Source organism: Tauraco erythrolophus, chromosome 21, assembly GCF_009769465.1.
Source record: "Tauraco erythrolophus isolate bTauEry1 chromosome 21, bTauEry1.pri, whole genome shotgun sequence".
NCBI lineage: Eukaryota > Metazoa > Chordata > Aves > Musophagiformes > Musophagidae > Tauraco > Tauraco erythrolophus.
In genome coordinates, this window is record NC_141485.1 from 8,691,094 (window position 1) to 8,710,325 (window position 19,232).

Below are 19,232 nucleotides of genomic sequence, written 5' to 3' on the forward strand. Positions count from 1 at the left end.
GCCATGGGCAGGGACACCTTCCACTGCATCAGGTTGCTCAAAGCCTCATCCAACCTGGCCTTGAACACTTCCAGGGATGGGGCAGCCACAGCTTCTCTGGGCAACCTGTGCCAGTGCCTCACCACCCTGAGGGAAGAGTTTCTTCCTTAGATCTCATCGAAATCTCCCCTCTTTCAGTTTAAAGCCATTGCCCCTTGTCCTGTCACTACACACCCTTGTCCAAAGCCCCTCTCCAGCTTCCTTGTAGCCCCTTTAGGCACTGGAAGGCTGCTGGAATGTCTCCCTGGAGCCTTCTCTTCTCCAGGCTGAACAGCCCCAACTCTCTCACAGATGAGATATAGCCCATCCTATAGCTGGGCTGTAGATGAGCTCTCTAACTTATAAATTGTGTAAGCTACGCAGCTCATGAGTTATATGGCTCAGTGACCTGCTGTGGTCAAGGAGAGGTTGGAGATGGCATGTGTGGCCAGCTTGTCCCTGGTTTGAGCAAGGCTGGGCACGTTTGGGGGTTTTGGAGGACACCATTAGCTGTGTTTCCTGCTGCGTTGTCTCCCTGTTGTTCCATCTCCCATGGGCGAGCTGCTCCCAAGGCTCATCTTCTGGGACAAGCAAAGGAGAAGAGGGCTGGAAGCACTCGCTCTGCTTGAGTTTGAGCCTTGACACTTTCATTTTATCATCTGTAAAAGGAAAAGCGTGTGTCTAAGTGCAAACCATGCTTCCACCTTTCAGCCGAAGCCTTGGGGTTAGACCACATGGTCCCCGTCCCGTACCGGAAGATTGCCTGTGACCCCGAGGCAGTGGAAATCATCGGCATCCCGGACAAAATACCCTTCAAAAGACCTTGCACCTACGGCGTCCCCAAACTCAAGCGGATACTGGAGGAGAGGCACAACATCCATTTTGTCATCAAAAGGTGGGTGGTGAGGAGGGCAGGGGAGAGCGCACGGCCTCGAGGGGCCCCGGGGGTTTAAGCTGTGTTCCCTCCACGCTCATGGGGTTTGTTTTGACACCCAGAACTCATTTTACCCTTTTTTATGGTGTCCTGGTTTTGACTGGGATAGAGTTAGTTTTCTTCTTAGCAGCTGGAACAGTGCTGTGTTTTGGATTTAGTATGAGATTTGGTACAAGGAGAATGTTGATAACATACTGATGGTTTTAGTTGTTGCTAAGGAAGTCAAAGACTTGCCAACTTCCCGTGTTTTGCCAGTGTGCAGGAGCACAAGAAGCTGGGAGGGAGCACGGCTGGAGCAACGGACCCACAATTCCTGTTTAGGATTTGAGCTTAGTTTTAGGATTCAGGCCTAAATTGGCCAAGGGAATAGTCCATGTCGTGCAAACATCGTGTCCAGTATATAGATGAGGGTTGGCCGAGAAGCATGCTGGCTCTTCAGATCACTCTGTGGGGCTTTCGCTCTTCTGGGATTGTGGTTTCGGGACTTCTCTGTTTCAGAGTCACTAGCTGGGCTGGTCAGCAGGTAGTGAGCAATTACACTGTGCATCACTCAATTGTATATATTATGATTTTTATATGCTATCATATATTATTATAATTTTTATTATCATTATTACTTTTCATTTTATTTGAATTATTAAATTGTTCTTAACTCAACCCACGAGTCTCCTTCCCTTTTCCCCTTTAATTCTCTTCCCCATTCCTCAGGGGAGGATGAGCGGGAGGCTGCGTGGCATTTAGTGGCTGGCCAGGTTAAACAATGACATAGAAAAGAGCTAAACAGCCCTTTTTTAACCCCAAACCTCTGTTTTCCATCGCTCTCTCCCTTTTTGCAAGGATGTGGCAGGGCTAGCTGTACCACGGTCACCCCCAACCCCTGCCGCGCTGTTGTAAGTCCACGCAGACATTGCCAGTGCCACCATAAGCATTTCGGGTGGTAACAGGACCCTCCAGTCACGGCACAATGGCATTTGGCGGATGGGAGCAGTGCCTCCTTGGAGGAGGAGCATCCATATTCACAATGCACAGGCATTCCCCTCCACCTTGTTTTGTGGTGATCGCTTGTGGACATGCTGGATGATGAGGATGATGAGGGTGGATGGCCTACGGGCAGGGCGTTGGGTCTTGGGGTCTGCGTTTGCACTGGAGGAGGAGTGGACGCTTTCCCAGTTACCTCTGCGCTGTGCAACCCCTCTTTGCTTCTCTGTCAGGAAAATCTACTCTATAATATATTTATTTATTCGGTTCCTGCCTGCCCAGCACTTGCATCGTTCACCTGCTAGAGGTGTAAAACTACGGCACAGAAAATCCCCGGCTAAGTCTCCCAAGGAGGCTAAAACCACCGACATCAACAGGACTTGGGCATCCTAAAAGGAATTAGCTTTCCAGCTGTTGGCTGGTAGAGGAGCCGCTTTGCCCCGCACTGCTTGGGTTGTGCCAGACTGGATCAGGCCCAGGGCCGTGCCCCTACACACAATTTACTCCTGTGAGCAAAGTTATGAGTGGCACCAAATTATGATATTCGAGAGACGAGTGACATCTGGTTGATGGTCAACATTGTGAAGGGAAGGTCCAGCATCAGTTACTTCAGTCCCATCATTGCTCTTGGTAAAGCCAGCCTTTAGCAGCCTCATTTAATAAGTTAATTAAATGAAGAGAATGACTTATAAGCAGATTTAAAGGTGCTTTAGTTAAAAGCGTGTGCTGTAAGATTGCTTGGTTGCACAACAGGCTACAGGCTTTTTTCTTTTTTTAACTGAAAAATTTATTCCCTTTCTTTAGGGAATGAATAAAATGACTATTTTGACTTGGTTTAATGCTGTTCGTTAATAAAACCTGAAATTCAGTCATTAGAAGCACCTATTTCTAATCCCTTTTTTTTCCTTTCCTCCTAGGATGTTTGACGAGAGAATTTTTACAGGTACGTTCTCCGCGTCCTTTGATTTATTACCCACAAAACTGAAAGATTATCCAGAGGAGCAGAGTTGAAATAATGTCACCTGTAAGCCGCAAAAGTGCAGGAGACGTGCCGTTCTGCTCGGCGAGGAGGAGCCTGGTCCATGCCCCGCACCCGGGCGTGCTGAGATCGCTGTTGCCTGGGCTCGGTGCAAGCGCCCTGCGCCCCATAAATCGTGTTTTGAAGGTTTTAAGTGAGAATTCCCGGGCTGGCTCCCTGCGCCGGGCTGAGCTGCAGCTGCAGGCAGCACACGGCGTGGTTTTGTGCTTTCTTTCAGGAGGCAGAAAAATCACTGCTGGGTTCCTCACTGGTAAATTATTCTCTTTTTTGGTTTCGGCTGGGAAGTGCTAGCATCATCCAGCCGCTGACTGTTTTTAAAAGAAAAACAGCAAAAATCCGTTTTTTCAGTGACAAAACCCTCAGAGGGGGTTTCTTCGGCTTTCTTTGCCTCGTGTTTTCACTCCCTTCGGTTTGAGCTGGAGAAACCAGGCTGAGTGCTCCTTGGCAAATAAAAGGAGACAGGTACTGGTGAAGTCTCACCTGACCCTCGCTCCAGCTGCTGCCCCCATCCCACGGCCCTGATACCCACCTGAACTATGGTGCTGCACCCCGATTTATCACCACCCAGCCCTGCTCCTGGATCACCTGGGCTTGGCTTGCAAGTAAAGACCTTTTCTTGGGGTGGTGGTTGTTTTTTTTCCCCAAGGTGCCAGCCCCGCACACTGACGGCTTTGCTGACACCTTCTCCCCTGACATCTCCACCAGCCAAATTAACCCTGCGGCCCCATGACAGCCCCAGCCCCAAGGGTGTGCTCCAAGGTGCCACTCAAAGGGGACCTCCAGCAGAGCCTGGAGGGGATCTCACCTCCATGGCGGGGTTCCTTTGTCTCCAGCCCCATTAATGACTTTTTTTTTTTCTCAAGGAAAGGATTTTTTTAAGCTCTAACCCACCTCCAAGGGCTGGAGCACTGAACTGTGTTTTGATGCTTGGATTTTCCTTCCGCCAGTCCAGCAGGACTGGGGCAGGTGGCGGTTCCCCCTCCCCTGGCTGGTCCCTGCAGGGCTATCAGAAGCAGAACACATTAAACCTGTTTTTTTGCGATTCGCATCAGCACATCTGACTGTGCAAAAAAAAAACCCAACCAGCATCTGCTGAGTCAGGAGGTGCCATTTTTGCAAAGATACTATTTTCCGAGCAGAGCTGTATTTTAAGTTGCCGACTGCAAAGTATCCCAAAGCTTCCCCATACAGTTTTGCTCACCCTTTAATTAAAATACCCACCACTGTTAGGAAACCTATTTTTGCTGCTCCCCTGGGTAGCAGCTTCAGGCAGGCTTCCCTGCTGCAAGAACAAGATTTGGTCCATAGAAAGCACAAATTAAAAGGAGCCTCTTGGACTGTCAGTACATAAATAGTGTCTTTAAGGCTCTATATTGCTGCTGGTCCCACTGCCAGAGCCCTGCCCTTCCTTGCAGGCTGGAGCTGAAAGGAAAAAGGCTTCGCTTTCCCATGGCCAGGATGTGTTTTGGAAGGGTGGGGATGTCGTGATGGCACTTTGAGACCAGCGAAGGGCCTTTGGCAGCAGCTGTTTAACAGGACACCTACGTGGTTTCTGCAGCCTCGCAGTGTAATTTCACTCCCTCCTTCCCCCAGCACTAATCCTTCAGCTCTTCGCTCCCCTCCCCTGCCCAATTTTCATTTCCTATCCTGCCTTCAGATCACTCTTTTCATCTCCAAGGTCATTGCCGACGCTTTGTCTCGGCTCCTTTCAGGTTGCTGAGGAACAGGGCAGGGAGAGGAGTTTTTTCATGGTGACAGTTATTATTTTAACTTGTAAACCCCAAAAAACCTGAACGCTTCTCTTTGCAAGCAGATGACTTGAAAACCTGTTCCCACCCCGACCTCAGCTCTGGGACTAGGGGAGGAACGAGTGGAGGTGGAAGAGCTGCGTTGTTGGCATCTCTGGTCACTAATTCTGGTTTTGCTTTTCCTTCCAAACCCGCCCTGCGCTCCCGGCACCAGGAAGCAAATTTACCAAAGATCCAACCAAGCTGGAGCCCTCCAGCCCTCCCGGGGAGATCTCCCCAGAGCCGCACCGCGGGGCCGTGCTGGACCTGGCAGGGACCTCTCAGGCCAACAGCAGGTAAGTGGCACTCCGGGCCCTCGGCCACCGCAAAGTGATGTCCCTCAGAGAGTAATTTTGGGAGTGTTAATGTGCACAGCAGGTGCTCGCGCGGCTGGGCACGGGGGGGTGCAGCGGGCACGATTCAGTAAGCTGCAGCGCTGGGGAGATGTTGTAGGTGATGTGGTGGGAAGGCGAGCGGCTGTAAGGGCATTGCTTTCCTTCTTCCCAAAAACCTGCTGCGACTGTACAGCAGATCATACGGCACAGGAGGCGGCCGAGCATCCCCATCCTAAACAGCGAAGTTCGGAATCATTGATTTTGTACAAAACTGGTGAAGCTGGGGCCGTGCCGGGCAGGCTGGGGTTATCTGCAGGAGCGATCTCCGGTGTTAAAGCAGGGCCGAAGGATTCACCCTCAGCCGGCACCGTAACAGCCATCCTGCTGATTAAGCATTACTTGGTTATAAAGCTCACAGGGAGACTAATAGTGGATTAACAGGTGTTTGAATAAAGGTGGGTTATAGAGTTGAGCAGGGCAGGAGGCTTTTTATGAGAGTACCCGTTTCTGATACAACCATGCCACGAGCTAGACTGGTCCATAACATGCTGGCAGGGCCTGTGGAGCCTGTGGCACTGCTTTCCAACCCATGCTGGGAGATCCAGAAGGTATTTTTCTCTGTGTAGCCCAAATTTCCTTCATTTTTGCTTCAGCTGGTCAGAAGCAAGCTAATATTTAGCCCCGATATCTACTTTTAAAAATCACTTGAAAAAAGAGAAGTAGGGTGGCAGCTAATAGCAGTATAACCGGTGCTCCGGGTGAGGCCGTGCCGCAGGAAAAGGAGCCTTTTCCCAGCCTTGCCCTGCACGGCTGGCTCGGTCATGGGAGGGTTTGCCAACAGCAAAATGAGCTTTGCTGCAATGGGGTCGGTCACTTCTGCAGGCTGGGATGGCGAGGTGGGAAACTCGCCCATCTCCTCTATGGCATGTGTGGGGTTCCCCTCTTTCCGTGGCAGAGCGACGGGCGAGACCCTCCAGAGACAGTGACTATTGAGGAAGAGCGACCATCCCCAATGAGCTTTCCAGTTTATAGCGAGCATGACATTATGTGGTTTGCCAATTTCGGTGTCAGTCACCCTGGCCACGCTCCCCCCAGGTTCTTGGACGTCTGGGTTGTTGGCAAAACCATGTTAAAAAGTCCTTGAGCCCGATGGATACCTGCGTACCATGGCTGGCTGCAAACTGAACCAAAGTGTCTCATCAACTTTGTTCTCGCCAAATCGGGTGCTGCAGTCTTCTTAAAAACGCAGCTTACTTTAGAAACGCAGCTTTTCTGAACAGAAAACTGATTCTGTGATTCTGTCCCAGCAGAACGAGGACGGATTTGTACCCAGCCACATTTAGATCCCTCTTCCACAGTGGTGCTGTGATGTGGACCACACTGGGCTGGGCTGACCACCTGCCAGGGGTGTAAATCTGGCACCACCTGCCATGGGTGTAAATCTGGCATAATCTGAAGATCATCCTGGGGTCCCTTTCATAGAATCATAGAATCATGGAATGGTTTGGGTTGGAAGGGACCTCAAAGATCATCTAGTTCCAACCCCCCTGCAATGGGCTGGGACGCCCTCCACTACACCAGGTTGCTCAAAGCCTCATCCAACCTGGCCTTGAACACTTCCAGGGATGGGGCATCTACAACTTCTCTGGGCAACCTGTGCCAGTGCCTCACCACCCTCTCAATGAAAAATTTCTTCCTTATATCCAATCTAAATCTCCCCTCTTTCATTTTAAATCCATTGCCCCTTGTCCTATCACTACACGCCCTTGTAAAAAGTCCCTCTCCAGCTTTCCTGTAGGCCCCCTTTAGGTACCGGAAGGAATCCTGGCCATGTATATATGTGCCTTGTTCCTGACTTACGCCGTGTGCACGTGTATTGAATGGGGCACGTACCCCAAGGTTCCCATGCACCTCTGGTTACAAAGAGGATCACGAACCGCAGTGGTGGGGCACAGCTCGCTTTGCCTGTGCGAGGGTAAAACTTCACTCTCCCCAAATCTCCCCATGCATTGATAACCCCCATCTGCAGGAAAATAGACATGGCTATTTAAGTCCCGCTTTGTTCTTCCTGCAAACGAGGCACCTCTGTTCCCTGGTGGGAGCAGAGCATTCCCAGGGCAGTGGTCCAGCCAGGGCAGAGTCCAGGCCCAGGGGCAAGTAGTGCCGGATGCTCCAAGGAGAAGGGCCCAACACTGTGAGGGGTAACGTGCTCCCCGGGGAAGCCCTCCTTCCAAAGTTCCCTAGGGAAAGGTTGACTTTGACCTGAAACGGGCGAGTTTAAAACCCTTCCCAAGGCTCCTCGGTAACATACACAGTGTTTTCCAGACCAGAGATCCTTTTTACCCACACCAGAGTTAGGAGGAATGTTTCAAGAGCACTCCTGGCTTCCTTCGGGTTCCGTAGTGTGTTCTGCTGACGCTGCTGAGTGGATGTAGGCGAGTGAGAAGTGCTTCCAAACATCCCCCCTGAGCCAACGGGGATGTAGCCCTGGCTCCGAGGGGTTTCCTTCCCCTGAAGGACCAGCCTTGCGGAGGAGAGCGTTTTCCAATGCTGTGATTGTTCCTGTTTAAGAAAGAGAGAGACAGAAAGCAAAAGCGTCCTGAGAATGCAAAGGAACCTCATTTGGATGCTGAACACCTCGTGTAAATTCCTGAGCGTGCAAAGTTAACTGTAGTCGCAAGTTTGGGATAGTGCCCAGTTTTCAGGGGAGAAAAGCTTTGGGCAGAATAAATATTTACCGAATCAATTGACTTTTTTCCTTCCTCTGTATTTGCTTTAGCTCCATGAGCAACCACATTGTAATGATGCTTTATGCACTGCTCTCTGCCGCAAAGAGATGGAGTCGACCAGGTTTTGAGCTTAAAACCCCTCGTGCTTTCAGGAGCATTTTGCTGCCGTTACAGCCGTCGGTGCCCAGAGGCAGGGCTGCAGCTGGCGGTGGTGTAGGGCAGCGGAGGGTTTGGGAGCAGGGCGTATTTGCAGAGAAACCCACAGATGGTGGCTTTCCCTTGCAGCCGTGGGTGCCGTGCCTCTGTTGGGATGGTGGGTGCAGTGTCCCTGGGCACCCCTCTGCAGCCCTGCCTGGCACCGCGGGGGCTGTGGCATTTCTCCCTCCTGCCAGGATCAGTCCTACGTGCACCGCGGGGTTTTCAGCTTTCCCTTTGGTTGCTCCATGACCACCTCTCTTGTCTACCTTTCCCTTCCAGGTCTGAGAAGTGTAGTGTTTCTGAAAGCTGTGAACCAGGTGAGGAATAATTCATTTTCTCTTGCAAAATAGTGATATTGTGGCAGGGGGACACTAGAGAATGCTGCCTGCAAAGTAACTTGGACGCGTGGCACCAGTTACCTGGTTGCCCTATGGGGCAGGTCTCCCATCTCCCATCTCGATAGATGCAGAGATGGAGGATCTTAGTCTGTGACCATCCAGCTGGGTCCCAAAAGTGCATAAATTGAAATAACAAGACTTAAGCATGTGCTTAAAAAGCGATGCTTGAGTTCCCTTGTCCCTGAAAGCTGTTGCTGTTGGGTCACCAAGGAATCAGAGGTGTTGAGCACCGCAAACGAGAAGGAAATGCTTTTGCCCAGGTTTTAGGGCTCGGACCCATTGAAGCACCACCTCAAGCCTTGCTGTCCTGCCCACCCAAGCTGCGAGTGAGCCCCTTGCTGAGTCCCACCCTAAAGGAGGAAAGTGATCTGGAGATAAGGGGCAGCTGGGCTGGGTACCATGGGCAGTACCTCCCGGGGCAGCCTGGTCCAGCACAGGCTCCCATCCGGCGGGGTTCAAACCACACTGGGTTTTGCCAGGACTCAGCTGGTTGCACCCTGGTGTGATGCGGCTACGGTTGGCCCTGCCAGAGCAGAGCTCTGCAGAGGGGCTTGTCCCAAACCTGAGTTTGGGAGCACTGAAAATGCCAGGAGTGCCCATTGGAAACGGGCTCCTCCTGCATCCCTGCCAGCACTTGTTGGCAACCCAGTTGTTTTAAGTGAAGAAAGCCAGAAAACAAGCACGTAACAAGTGCTGGTGGCCAGTTCAAGGGCTCTGGTGGCTCCTGCCAGCCGAGCTGTTTGCAGAGGCCATGCCCGCGGACGTCCTTTGGGTACCTCCATGCCACGGGCTTGATGCTGCTGGGCCACTTGGCCGAAGCCTCGTTGCTGTGGGATGTTCAGCTGGCCCTGAAGTCGTGGCCAGCCGCGATTTCCCTGCCCACATGGTTGGGCAGATGCAGCATTGCTGGTTCCTGTTGGCGATTTACCTTGTCTTGACTTGCCCCGGTAGGTACCTCAGGAGAGCTGGGTGGGATCAGGCAGATCAAAATCGAGCCAGACGAGCTGGACATCATCCAGATCACCGTGCCAGGTAGGTGCTGGCGTGTGGGCTGCAGGCAGCACTGCTGCCCCATGCCTCAGCATTTTGCTTTGAGAAGAGGCATTTGCAGGGTAACTCCCAGCACAGAAGGTCCCCCTGTGCCCATGCAATGGTCTTCCTTTGCTGAAAGTCATTTTAAGGAGCATATCAGGAATGAGCTGGTTTCCTGGGTGCAGGGGAGGGTGTTTTAGGGCTCTTTGTTGTTTCTCTTTCTCCTTTGTTGCTTTTCTATCTTGCCTTTTCCCTGGTGAAAACGAGCCTGTTTTGCTCCTTTCCTTCATGCGCAGGCTTGGAGGATCCCAGGTATTGAGTGTAGGATGCTTTTGATGAGGTCCTTAATTTAGAAAAAACAGCCTGATTAGGAAGAGTTTGTAAGAATAGGTTTAATATTAAGCATGTGCTGAAAATGTGTTGGAATTGGGGACTGTGGTGTTTCTGCCCAGAGAGGTCAGTGGTGATGGGTGGTGATGGAGACAAGCAGTTGGGTGCTTGAGGGCAGAGTCATATTCCACTTACCTGACCTGGACAGCACAGCAAAAGGTAGGATGATCCTCAGGGTTTAATGAGCAGATAGTTAGCACTTTGCATTTTCCGTGTGCTTTACAAACATTAATTAATAATCTCAGCAGAACGAGGGCAGCAACAGGACTCCGGACGTGCCCGAGGGTGAGCGATGCTGGGGACAGCAGCGACACCCAGCCCCACCACGCCGGTGCGATCTCTGTTGCGCCCAGCGTTCCCTTAATACAGTGATATTTGGGGAATCACTCCAGGATTATCACAGAATGGACTTAATGGATGGTTAGTACAGGGGAAGGAGCAGGAACGAGGTATAGCGGCACATCAAACATTTAATTTTCAACTCAGCAGCTAATGGAAGAGAAGAAAGCTAATACGTGGCGAGCTGGTGGTGTGTGCAGGGAGGAGAAGGAGGAGGAGGAGGAGGAGGAGGAGGAGAAAGAGGTGTTCTCACTTCTCCAGTGCTGGGTGGATCACACTTCAAGTCCAGAGTCCACCTTCTCTTAGCTTATTTGAAGATGGAGTTCAATCAGAGGGAGTACAGCCGAGGGCAGGGAGGAGGATTAATAGAAAAGAGGTGTTCACCCACAGGGAGAAAGTGATGAAATTCGGATTATTTATCCTGCGAGGTGATGATTAAGAAGTGACCTGATGGAAGTATTTAAACTAGCTGAAGGTTTATTTAAAGCTAAATTTGGATAGCTCTTTGAGGGCATTGCAGGAGCCCAGCGTCAGGGGAGACAGGTTTAACCGAAGGGGGCACGCAGGTTGTGTAAGGGAAACCCGAGGCGGTGTGATTCTGGGGAGGAAGGCAGCGTTAGTGGGATGGTTTTTCCACAGTGGAGTAGCAAAGTCAAGCAGCATTAACTTTTTAAGCCGAAATTGAGCATCTAAATGGAATTAAACCAAGTAAATAGTTTTGAACTGTTTTTACTTTTCACCTTCTGCAGAGGTTAGGAAGAAACTTTTGCTCCTTTCTCTCGAGCTGAGAGGTCGGGTGTGTTTCAGGGATGAGCTCCAGGTGGTCCTGGGGAGGAGAAGGGCAGATGCATCCCCTGGAGCAGCTCCTGGCACGGGGCCATGGTGTGTGGGGCTCCCGGGAGCAGGGGGGCCCTTCGCTCAGCCCGCACTGATGAGCCGGCGTCCTCCGAACCCTGTTTTGGGGACGGTCTCCCCGACATCGAAACAAACGCTGCCCGTGGGGTTTTGTCCGCAGACCAATCGCCCAGTTCGGATGAGATGCACGACCCGGTGCCCGCACACATGGCCTCGGAGGACTCCAGCTACATCCTGGAAACGGTAGCAGGTACCAGAAATGGAGAAATGAAGCGTCCAGGAGGCTGCACGGGGGCAGGGGAGTGCGTGCCTGTGTCAGAAATGAGTAAATACCGTTCGTGAGCCTGGGTGGGGGAGTGGGGACCCACTTCCAGAGCCGTGGCCTCCATCAGGCCAGCTGGGAGCTCCGATAGACAAACTGGTGGTTTTTCTGGCACCACTGCTCCTTCCCAGTCCCTCTCCAGCCCCAGCGTGCCACAAACCCCAGCTCCTCTGCCTGGCTCACACCTGGGATTTACCTGGGGTATTTGTGCTGGCACTGCGGCCGCTCTTGCTCATGCCAGGTGCTGGCCCTTGCCTCTCCCGGGAAGCCCATGCCAAAGGGCGGGTGGACCTCTTGGATGTAGGCAGTGGGTTCATTGTGCTTGTGCAGCTCCTGGCATGGTGCCATGAGCCCGAGCCTGCACTGGGGACGTGTGCTTAGAGCTCAGTGAGGGGAGGGGGCAGGTGGGCGACCACAGGGGACCCGGAGAATCCCTGCTCATGTCTGGTCTAGTTTTGCTGGTGCCAGCTGCCACTGACCTTCCTCTTCCTCAGCAGGGACGGAGAAGGGGCCCAGCGAGGAGCTGCGACATGAAGAAAAGCAGATGGAGGGATCAGGTGAGTGTCCGATGAACTTGGAGCATCACCTGTCGTTGCAAGTTTTTGGAAGGATGGATGAACACATGTATTTTGGGTTGGGTTTTGTGGGCTTCCTGCTTTATCAGCAAAGCATTCAACCTCTGAAAAGCTCAGCACAGAAGAGCACCGCCATGTTCCCAGGCTCTGTCCTCCTGTCTCTTGCCCGGATTTACTTTTTCCCCTATTTTTTTTCCTGCTTACTACCAGCACAGCTCTGCAGCAGGGGCATTGCTGCCCTTCCCTGCTCGGGAATGAGCTTGGAGGCAGCTGCCAGAGGACTGGCACTGATGATAGGACAAGGGGTGATGGCTTTAAACTGAAAGAGGGGAGATTTAGTTTGCATATAAGGAAATTCTTCCCTCTGAGGGTCGTGAGGCACAGGAACAGGTTGCCCAGAGAAGCTGTGGCTGCCCCATCCCTGAAAGTGTTGAAGGCCAGGTTGGATGAGGCTTTGAGCAACCTGGTCTAGTGGAGGGTTTCCCTGCCCATGGCAGGGGAATTGGAACTGGATGATCTTTAAGGTTCCTCCAACCCAAACCATTCTATGATTCTACAATCTGGGAAGTGTGAAGAGCGCGCGGACGGCTCTGCCGGAGGTCGGGCTGCTGGCCTGCGCTGTGCATCGCTTGCTTGCCCTGGAGGCAGCTGGTTTCTCAGAGCATTTCTCTCTTTTTTTCTTTTTCTTTTTGCAGATGGTATAGGGGACGTTTTAAGTCATTTGAGGAAACAAGTTGAAATTTTGTTCAACACAAGATATGGTAAGATGGTCGTTAACACACGTTCATCATGCTGAGTGCCGGCCCCTGCCGTGGGGAGCTCCTAATTGCTCAGAAATGTCACCTACCATTTCCAAACCAGCAGCTGAGTAAACGTGCAATCTAATTTGTCCATTTGCTGTCTGCTGAGCTTACAAATGCATTTGAAATCTCCTCGGACCTTGTTATTGCAGCTCTTCCCCTTGGTTTCCTCGATGCTTTTTTCACTGGCTGCAGCCCAGGAATTGCTGCCGTGACCTTCAGCCTTCCTCCCATGGAGGGAAGGACCACAGTGGTTCCCTCCATCGCTTATTTGAAATATCAGAAAGGGTTTTCCACCCGAGGTGGTCATGGTGTGGCTCAGGAAGGCTGATGGGACCCCAGCGCTGGGGGCTGGCACTCGGCATGTTCTGCTTACCCCTTTTTAGAAAGGTTATTTAACCCAGAAAAAATACAAGTGAGGTCACACAAGCATTTTGATACTTGGCAAAAAGTTTTTGCCACTGGCAGGACCAGGAGACATGGCTCTGCCCGGCGGTCCCCAAAAGCTGGGGTCAGAGCTGAGCTGCGGCCCCTGGGCTGGGACAGCCCATGGTGACCAGGGGGAAGGAGAAGGGCTGGGATGCTCTCAGGCAGGGTTGGGTACTGGGGATGCAGCTGGAACGGCCGGCGGAGCGATGGCCCTCGGTGCACCCCACACTTTAGGGACAACAAACTCTCCAAAATCCTCTTCAACCCTCCCCCTGCCAACATACCGTGTCGCTGCTGCTTTGACCTGATGTGGAGGTCCAGCAAACTAACGAGATTTGGTCCCCACACAGCGAAAGCCATAGGAATATCAGAGCCGGTCAAAGTTCCCTACTCCAAGTTCCTGATGTACCCTGAGGACCTTTTTGTTGTGGGCTTGCCAGAGGGCATCCTGCTGCGACGCCCCAACTGCTTCGGGATTGCGAAGCTGAAGAAGATCCTGCAAGCGAGCAACAACATCCAGTTTGTCATCAAAAGGTAAGGCAGGTGAAGTGTTCATCCCTTGGGGAGGATGTTCCTGCTCAGAGCTCCTGCAGCCGTGTAGTGTCCTGGGGAACGTCCATCACTTGGTCACCTTCAATCAATTTGCTGGATTAGAAGCAACCAAGGGTTGTTGCATTGTTGGAGCCATCCCTGAGAGACAGCACTGTTGTCATCATCTCTCCCTTGATGTTTTTTGGGTTTTTAACCCACTTTTGCAAAGGTTGGGCCACAGCAGCAGGGAGCACCCAAGGGTGGGTGAAGGAGCCAGAGCCTTTAACCTTCAGAGTGCTCAGGTGTAGGGCAAGGAGAGGGCCTGGGAGCCCCGGAGGGTTTTCCTATGGGACGCGGCTCTGGCTGAGGTCCAGATGTGCACATGGGATGCTGCAGGCATCAGGGAAGATGCTGGGGAGCAGAGGGTGTCAATGGGAGCTGGGGGGACTGGGAGAAGCCACGACCGAATTAACGCAACAGCATTGACCTGAAAGAGGGAACGGATCCAGCAGAGATGGATTTTGAATCGTCTTTAGGTATTTTTAGGGGGTTTCTCATCCAAACGCTGACTCAGCCTCCCTTGCAGAGGAAAGAGCTGACACAACCAACACGGCGGGTGGCTGAAACAGAAAATAAACGTTGGAGCACACAGATTTTGTGGTGTCAGACCAGGAGGTCCCAGGCCAGCCCGACCACGCTTAAGAGTTTCTCCCGTCCCCATCCCAGACCCGTTTCTCTGTGCCGCAGCTCCAGTGCAGCTGGTAGCGAGCCCCGTTTTAGCGTTAGATACCCAAGTGACAATTTTTTGGGGCTGATTGTATGTTGAAAGGAGCCATGCACGGCTTCTCCCATCACTTGAAACATGCAAGACCTTGTCTCCTAAAAGCTGCTGATTGAAGCTGCTCAGCCATCACCAGCTTGATCTCATCCCGGGCAGCGTCACATCGGCTCGCTACAGAGTCTGTCAGCATGAAAATGATTTCCAAAGTTCCCCCACTGCGTTGCAGGAGCTTTAAAATTGTGTTAGCCAGACGTGGTTGGTGGGTTGTGGCTGCAGGAGCATTGTTCTCCACTGTCAGCAGAATGGCAACTACAATGGCTCTCAGCTTCCACTTCGAGATGTCTCCTGTGTCCAGAGACCGAAGGAAAAAGTTTTCTTTCCCAATGGGCCCTGGAATAGTAAGGTTGCATTTTCATCAGTAGGACAGACTAAGACAGGAGATAATGGACTGATCAAGCACACAGAGCCGTTTTGGGAGTTGTATGTGCATGGGCACAGCTGTAGGGAGTCCCAGACTGATGGTGGTTTTGTATCTTGAGACCTGACAGATCCTATCTATTGATTCTTTCTTTAATTCCCAGTGAGCAGGGTTGATACTTGCTCCTTTTTTGTGCTGGGGGCTGCTGGGGCCGCAGGTGCTGCTGGCTCACGCGCGTGCCCTCTGCTTCTCCTTGTTCTCCAGACCGGAGCTGCTGGCGGAGGGCGTAAAGGAGCCGGCGTCGGACAGCCCGGCAGCCAAAGGTAGGCTGCGAGACGCCCGGCAGCCGGGCCGTTAAGGACTAGGTAGGAGAGGAGTGAGAGCGTTTTCCTGCAGCGCATCTCTTGCCTTCCCTCCCCACCTCGTTTTTTTTGGTTGGAAACCCCCTCCTGCACGTCCCCCCCGGCAGCACCGCGAATCCTAATTCTTCTTCTGTCCCCTGTCTCAGCCGCCAGCGAGAGGGACTCAAGCGAGGGGCTGCTGGAGGACGCGGTGAAGAGACAGGGCTTTCAAGGTGAGGGTTTGGAGGCATCTTGGGGGGGTTGAGGCAGAGTCCCTGGCCCGTTGCGGTGGCTGCGTAGGGCAAACAGCTGTGGGAAAGGGGCGGCCGTGGGGCATCGGGGCACAGCGGGGGAGCAGGGGAGCAGGGCAAGGCCAGGATGGGAACGGGGAGAGGAGAGGAGGAGGTGGGAGAAGAGGCTGGGAAGGACAGACAGCCAGGAGAGCCAACGTGCAGGCGGGGCGGGCAGTCCTGTAGGTCCAAGGAAGAAGCTTGACGTGCTCCGAATGGTGCCCTGATTAACCGGCTTTGCTTATCTCGCTGTCTGACCTTGCAAGATGCATCAAATCTTGCAAGCCTCAGAGTTTGCTTTTTCTGGGGCTTTTTCCATCTGGGTGATGTTTGTATAAATGCCGCTCCTGGCTGGTGGGTACTGGCAGCTGGCACAGAGGCTCCATCTCCATGAAAGGAGCAATGGTGAGAAGCTCATGGGCTCAGGGACAAGTGCTGCCCCGCTTGAGCATCCCCTTCCCTGGGCCATGGCAGCCTGCGAGGGTTCGCAGAGGGGAACGGGGACTTTTCGAAGGCTTCAGCTTTTCAGAAAGGCTTTGGAGTATGTTTCATTTTAACACCGGTAATTATCGCAACTGAATCTTCGATTTCATGCAGCTTTTATTCTTAGCAAACAAGCGAGGGGAAAAAAAAAAAACATATTTCTGTTTAGATTATTTTTAAGGACTTTGAATGGCCCACTCCAGAGATTAGCTAATTGCAAGATAAGGACTTTCCTATAATTAGAAAATGGCATTACTTAAAAGTCACAGAGTGCCTTTTAATTTACCAGCAGAAGTCCGTAATTGTTTCTTTATTTTACAGAAAATTATGACGCCAGGCTTTCCAGGATAGACATCGCTAACACACTGCGGGAACAAGTCCAGGACCTGTTCAATAAGAAATACGGTGAGAAACCAGGGCGCGCACCAGGGGGTGCTTTTTTTCCCACTTTACCCTCTCCTGAGTTTTTTGGAGAGCGTGCCACGACCCTTCCTGCTGCCAGCCCTTCCCAGCCACATTTTGGTTCTTCTTTTAACGCCCCCCCGTGAAGAACAATGATGGTAAATCCATTAGCAGAGAATCGCGGAGCAGCGGGAGCGCGGGGGGTGGCAGGAGGTTGGGAAGGGAATCGGGGGGCTGTAGCGAGCACTCTCAGGAGCGTTGGGGGACGAGCAGATGCTGCTCCTCCTGTCCCCAGGGCACCTCCCCGGGCTCTGCGGGGCACTCCCACAGCCTGCCTGCCCCAGCCTCGCTTCTTTATCAAGCAAAGCAGAGAAATGCTCTTATCTCCATCTTCTAGGTGGGGATAAGACCTGTGTGGGTTCCAGGGACCCGCAGGAGCAATTACTTGCAGGAAGATGTGTAGCCTCAGACCTGCAGCCAGACCTCCAAGAGGGGACACGCCTATGGTGTTATCTCCAAATAACATCCCAAAGCAAAGAGCAGCAGCTTCCCATCCCTCCCACGGCACCGTATGGGCGTCCTTGTACAGGACGGGGCCTCTCCTCAGCCCTGCCGGCTCCGCCGCATGTGTGTGGCTGCCTTGGGACCCCTCCGCTCCCATCGCGGAGGCAGCCTGGGAATGTCGGTCCTGGATCCAACGCTCGACGTGGTGCCTCGGGCAGCCTGCTCGTGCTGCGCCGTGCTTCGGTGGGGCCGGGGATGGAGCTGGAGCCGTGGTAGAAATTGTATCCCTGGTGTCCTGCTCGCTCACCGCTCGCTTCCCGCTCGCTTCCCTCCCAGGTGAGGCCTTGGGAATTAAATACCCCGTGCAAGTGCCATACAAGCGGATCAAGAGCAATCCGGGGTCGGTGATCATCGAGGGGCTGCCCCCCGGGATCCCCTTCAGGAAGCCGTGCACCTTCGGCTCGCAGAACCTGGAGAGGATATTGGCCGTCGCCGATAAAATCAAGTTCACCGTGACGAGGTACGTGGCGAGAGGTGGCAGCCACTCTGCCCAGCAGGAGGGGGGGAGGAGGGAGCCGACCTAAATGCACCCCCAGCTCTGCCAGCCCCACCGGGGGAGGGCTGTAAATGCCTCCGGGCCCTGAGACACCCGTTAAGTTGGCAGCTAACTTCGACAGAAAAGAGGGGACCGTAAAATAGAGGCTCCTGCTCTTTTCTCCTGTCCACTGCCTGGGGATGCGGTGCCAGGCGTGTTGGCTTCCTGGTGGCACTTTGTTTTAATTCTCCTTTTTTCCTTATTTTTTACAGGCCTTTTCAAGGACTCATCCCGAAACCCGGTAAGAGACGATGCCTTTTGCCTAAGCATTGACCAAGAGTTTAGTGGTGGTCGGGGAGCTGTCAGCTGTGAATGACAAGCAAGAATTTTAGCAGCTGGAGGAAGATTGCCCCTGACCTCGCTTTCCTGGGCTTCCCACTTTGCTTTTGGTTTTGTTTGTTCCTCCCATGACTGAGACAGCCGGCCTCAGCGATACCCATCGGTACCGCTGCTGTTGCCTTGAAATGCCGGTGTTTTTTCCAAGATCTAATCTAGGGCAGGGATCTGCCTTCTGTATTTAAGAAAGCAGCTGCTTTCTTAAGTGTTTTCTTAAAACAAATAAGTGTTGCAATGAGCTGGCGGGTCCGGCAGCAAGGGAGGGTCGTGGGAAGGGGGTGATTAACAGCAGGGTCCGCATCGGACAGCAGCAGCGCGGCAGGGAACGCTCTGGCTTGTGGGCATCCCGCGTGTGGATACACCAGGGGAGCCATGGGAGAGGGGAGGATGAGGTGTCTGGGGTGTGTTCCATACCCAGCTGCAGAAATCACCATCCTGGAGCCGTGTCCTTCCCTGTGCATCGCTGCGGTACCTCTGTCTCTCGCTTCTAGGCTGCCCAGAAAAGAGCTGCCATCAGAAACGGGGGTAAAAAACCTGTCTCAGTTTTAAATGTCTGTAATTACAACCGTTGGAAGAGCACAGATGGGTGCAGAAAACGTTGTCATCTTTATTGATGGCTTCCCGTTTCCTTGGCCAGCCTCCACGGGGATGGTGCCCTTTAGGGAAGACAAATACGACAGAGAGGAATACACTTGTATGGCCTTACTGGGAACAGCAAAAAGGCGTTACACACCCAAGAGGGCTCTAATGAAATCGAGCTGGCTGAGAAATTCAGCTCAGGGCACAGGCCACGTGTTGACCCTACGCATCCCCGCGGATGGCCCAGCCAAGTCGACCGGGATGTCCCCCGAGACCTCCGCGGGCCTCGGCCTTAGACTTCCCACCTTTTGGTCCGGAGCAGCGAGGTGCCGGCGTGCATCAGCTGGACCTTAGTGAGCCCTCGGTGAAACGCCAGTTTTGCAGAGCTCTGCTTTTCCAGGCAGGAATTGCAGGGCTGTGACGGCGGAGTGAGCCGAGGATGTATCCGCTCCTCCAGCCACATCTCGTCTTCCCGTTCCTCCGCCGTAATCGGTGTAATTACGTTAAGAGACGCTGATCTGACACAAATCACACCATTAACAAAGGGGCACATCAGAAAGCAAATACTTCACCCTGCCAGCTGGCTTGGAAACGCAGCCTGATAGATAGAGATGTAGAGGAAATTGATTTTCTTTTCGATGCACAACATTTATTTTTTTCCCCCTCCTTCTCCAGCTGAAGGCTCCCGCCGCGGGCCAGCCCGTGCTAGCACAAACCCAGAGACAGGTTTTATTCTGGGTGCTGTGGTACCCAAGCGGGCTCAGGAGGAGGTAGCAGCATCCCTGCCAGGCTCAGGGCCTCGTGCCCTCTCCTC

At 52.9% G+C, this 19,232-nt stretch overlaps 1 protein-coding gene across 2 annotated transcripts in view; it reads left to right on the forward strand.

The window, feature by feature from the left end:
* The window catches only part of GTF2IRD1 (GTF2I repeat domain containing 1), a 44,888-nt gene that overhangs the window by 12,750 nt on the left and 12,906 nt on the right, over positions 1 to 19,232 (forward strand). The window contains exons 8-21 of one of the 2 annotated variants that reach the window (XM_086624486.1): positions 730 to 913; positions 2,848 to 2,873; positions 4,932 to 5,052; positions 8,298 to 8,335; positions 9,368 to 9,448; positions 11,193 to 11,282; positions 11,849 to 11,911; positions 12,625 to 12,690; positions 13,509 to 13,692; positions 15,153 to 15,211; positions 15,397 to 15,462; positions 16,324 to 16,407; positions 17,245 to 17,428; positions 17,716 to 17,744. In XM_086624486.1, the coding sequence (XP_086480612.1) occupies positions 730 to 913; positions 2,848 to 2,873; positions 4,932 to 5,052; positions 8,298 to 8,335; positions 9,368 to 9,448; positions 11,193 to 11,282; positions 11,849 to 11,911; positions 12,625 to 12,690; positions 13,509 to 13,692; positions 15,153 to 15,211; positions 15,397 to 15,462; positions 16,324 to 16,407; positions 17,245 to 17,428; positions 17,716 to 17,744 (1,275 nt within the window). The remainder of the gene's footprint in view (positions 1 to 729; positions 914 to 2,847; positions 2,874 to 4,931; positions 5,053 to 8,297; positions 8,336 to 9,367; positions 9,449 to 11,192; positions 11,283 to 11,848; positions 11,912 to 12,624; positions 12,691 to 13,508; positions 13,693 to 15,152; positions 15,212 to 15,396; positions 15,463 to 16,323; positions 16,408 to 17,244; positions 17,429 to 17,715; positions 17,745 to 19,232) is intronic. The other variant, XM_086624487.1, reaches the window with a different exon arrangement.